This window comes from Lactuca serriola, chromosome 4 (genome assembly GCF_051521515.1).
Source record: "Lactuca serriola cultivar US96UC23 chromosome 4, Lser_US96UC23_V15, whole genome shotgun sequence".
Taxonomy (NCBI): Eukaryota; Viridiplantae; Streptophyta; class Magnoliopsida; order Asterales; family Asteraceae; genus Lactuca; species Lactuca serriola.
In genome coordinates, this window is record NC_136411.1 from 105,905,689 (window position 1) to 105,908,520 (window position 2,832).

The following is a 2,832-nucleotide window of genomic DNA, read 5'->3' on the forward strand; positions in this document are numbered from 1 at the left end:
GTTAAGGTCTTTCAAAGTATAATGAGTTGTTCCACTGAACTCACCGAGTCAACACAGTCCAAATCTGGAAATGTTTCTCGCCTTGGAAACACCTGGATATAAACAAAATGTATACAATTTAACCGCATTATTATAGAGAACAGTGTCCCCACTCTTGTACTAAAGAAGTTGCTTTCGGCTCATTAGTTGCCCATCACTTACACCATCCCTGCAAATAAAAAACGAAGTGAAGATTTAGTTTTTTTTTCTTTAATTGTACCACTTGAAATTATATTTATATATATACCTATAGAATATGATCCCCAGTGGTTTTTTCCCTGTTGCCTTCTCAAAAGATTGTAAAAGATCCCTGCATTTTCAAATATTCGAGTTACTACATTACCCAACTTATTAACATCCATAACATATACTATCTTTTGACCAATCAACGAGACAAAATGCACCTTTGTTGATTTGCAAAAAATTGGATCAAACTTCTACAACGTTTTGCCTTGTCCAGACTCTAATTTCTGCGTGCAGCTGTTTTGACTTGTCCAGACTCTAATTTCTCTTCTACCTGCATATATTTTGTAATAGAATCAGATTTTTGGATTGTTTTTTGGGTATTTAATAATGAGGTAAAGCCTAAATTTATATAAAAACTATAACCCTTAATGGGGAAAAAGAAAACATACTTGCTCCATCTCCTGTTTTTGAGATGCTTTTGAATCTGATCTCCAAGCAATATAGAACAAACACAGCCCAAAGAAGGCATAAAGAACTGCATTGTAGAAAAAAACAATTTAGATGTCTCACAATCCTCATATTTTAAATTGAATTTTAATATATATATATATATATATATATATATATATATATATATATATATATATATATATATACTCAATACATACCTGTAGCAACACTGTTTGTGTGTTTCCTTGATATTAGATTTGGATCAATCCTACCAAGCCCTGTAGAAAGTATCTACATACCAAATAAAACCAAACTAAACTTAGAAGCAAACTAAAATATATGTTTTTCATTTATGTTCACTAAAATATGAAAAGGGTAAAAAAAGAAAAGTAGCAAACTTACAGTCATTACAAACAGAGCACTGAGTGCACCTGATAGAACAATTGACTTTGGATGATGCATTGCCATAAGAGCTGCTATAATAAAAGTTTCATCTCCAATCTAGATGGAAGCAATAAATGGAATATTGGGTAATGTAATTTTGAGAAATAAACATTTGTGGAAACTTATGTGTGCCTGTAAAAAAAGATAGGGAAAGAACATACCTCACTGACAAGAATCATTGACAAACTGGCAAAAAATGCATCCAAAACACCAAGACCAGGATCCAAATTTGGTACAGCTTTTGGATCAATCTTGTCACCTATGACATTGTTTTTAATTCTTTCCACAACAACCTGTTTCAAGTAAATACACGCATTAAGATGTATGATGAATAATAAGTAGAATCTTATTCAAACCTCAACATAGACTAGCATATAGTATTTAAATATCTAAAACTTTCTATAGCATAAAGAAACAAAAATTTGAAATCCAACTATAAAGTATAAACATAGGAAAGAGGAAACTTATAAATTAGTATTGAAAGTTCATATGTGTCTAAATGCTCATCCTCAACAGAAGGGTTTCCAATGTATAAGGGTTTTAATAGTTTCAAGTTTGTTCACAAATCACAATATTATAGCTATATCACTAAACCTTCTTCTTTTGCTCCTCTGGTGAATCAAGAATAACCCCACTTTTCTGCAATACCTGTTGGATAACCTAGAGAAATTGGGACAATTTTAGCCCAGGGGTATTTTAGGAATTTTTTAGTAAACTTGCATTTTTTATGTGGTATTTGAATTAGACTACGTTTCATTTGTGTTTAGTATAAAATAGGACTTGCATTACATTGTAATTTCATTCAAAATCATGTTTTTAATAAGTAGTTTTACCTTTGGCAAGAAGTAAACATTATTCCTCTGTTTTTTGGTTCATTCCCATGTTCATCTTTTTTTCTTCTACACTTCCTATTTCTCTTTTTTCTTTTGCCTTGGTGAACAAGATGCAAACTAAAATCTGCCCCTACGTAATAGCAATTCTCTGATGACACTTGGTATTTAGGTCACCACTTCCCCTGTTCATCTATTATTATTTTCCATTTAGCAAGAATCAAAGTCAAACAGTTCATGTTGCTGAAATCCATCTCCATTCCAACAATGGCATATTGCTTTTGTATTTGTATTCTAAGGAGAATTAGGTGCCCTACCCTCACCCTCAACCTAAAACAAATGCATATCTCAACAATTAGGCATATAATTTTATAAACTGGGGGATGATTTTCATGAAAAAAAACACAAGATTTAAGAAGGTGAAGTGATTCATGTTTAGAAATTAACATGAACATATATAAAATAAAAAACGAAAATAGAATAAATTGTAAAGGGATCGTAGAATTACCAGAAAAAGGAACATATAGAGCACTGCTTTATAGAAATTGGTCCCCCCTTCAGCTCTTCGACAATCTTCATCTGGTGGAGGAGAGATATCTTCTGGCTCCAATGATTGCGTTTTTATCACCCACATCTTCTGGCTCCATCCCTTATGTGGAATTAACCTTCTCTATTACGTGCAAAGTTTTTTTTGGAATGGAAGGCCTGTTGTATACTCACTGTTGCTTTCGTTTCCAACTATCAAACACCACCGAGACCACCTGCAATAAGGAAGCACAAACAAAGGAGAAAGAAAAATATTCATCTATGGAGGAGAGAGATGAGAGAAAACCCGGTGGAGGGGGAGAGACGAGAATGTGGATGCATCGATTAGGGAGAGAAC

At 32.9% G+C, this 2,832-nt stretch overlaps 1 protein-coding gene across 1 annotated transcript; it reads right to left on the reverse strand.

Annotated features, from left to right (window-relative positions):
- Positions 1–502: 502 nt before the first annotated feature.
- Positions 503–2,583, reverse strand: LOC145098691 (GDT1-like protein 4). The gene is made up of 7 exons (XM_079036301.1): positions 2,458–2,583; positions 1,714–1,779; positions 1,281–1,412; positions 1,078–1,176; positions 894–966; positions 675–760; positions 503–556 (listed from the first exon to the last, which is right to left on the reverse strand). The coding sequence occupies exons 1-7, from the start codon at positions 2,581–2,583 to the stop codon at positions 503–505; spliced, it is 636 nt and encodes a 211-aa protein (XP_078892427.1).
- Positions 2,584–2,832: the final 249 nt, after the last annotated feature.

Bases quoted from the DNA above. Each gene is read 5' to 3' on its own strand.
- LOC145098691 (XM_079036301.1), bottom strand. From the start codon at position 2,583: ATGTGGGTGATAAAAACGCAATCATTGGAGCCAGAAGATATCTCTCCT. The intron at 1,177-1,280 runs GTATGTTCTTTC...GCTTCCATCTAG, and splicing joins CAATGATTCTTGTCAGTGAG to ATTGGAGATGAAACTTTTAT. The intron at 557-674 runs GTATGTTTTCTT...AAATATATGCAG, and splicing joins AAAAACAGGAGATGGAGCAA to GTAGAAGAGAAATTAGAGTC.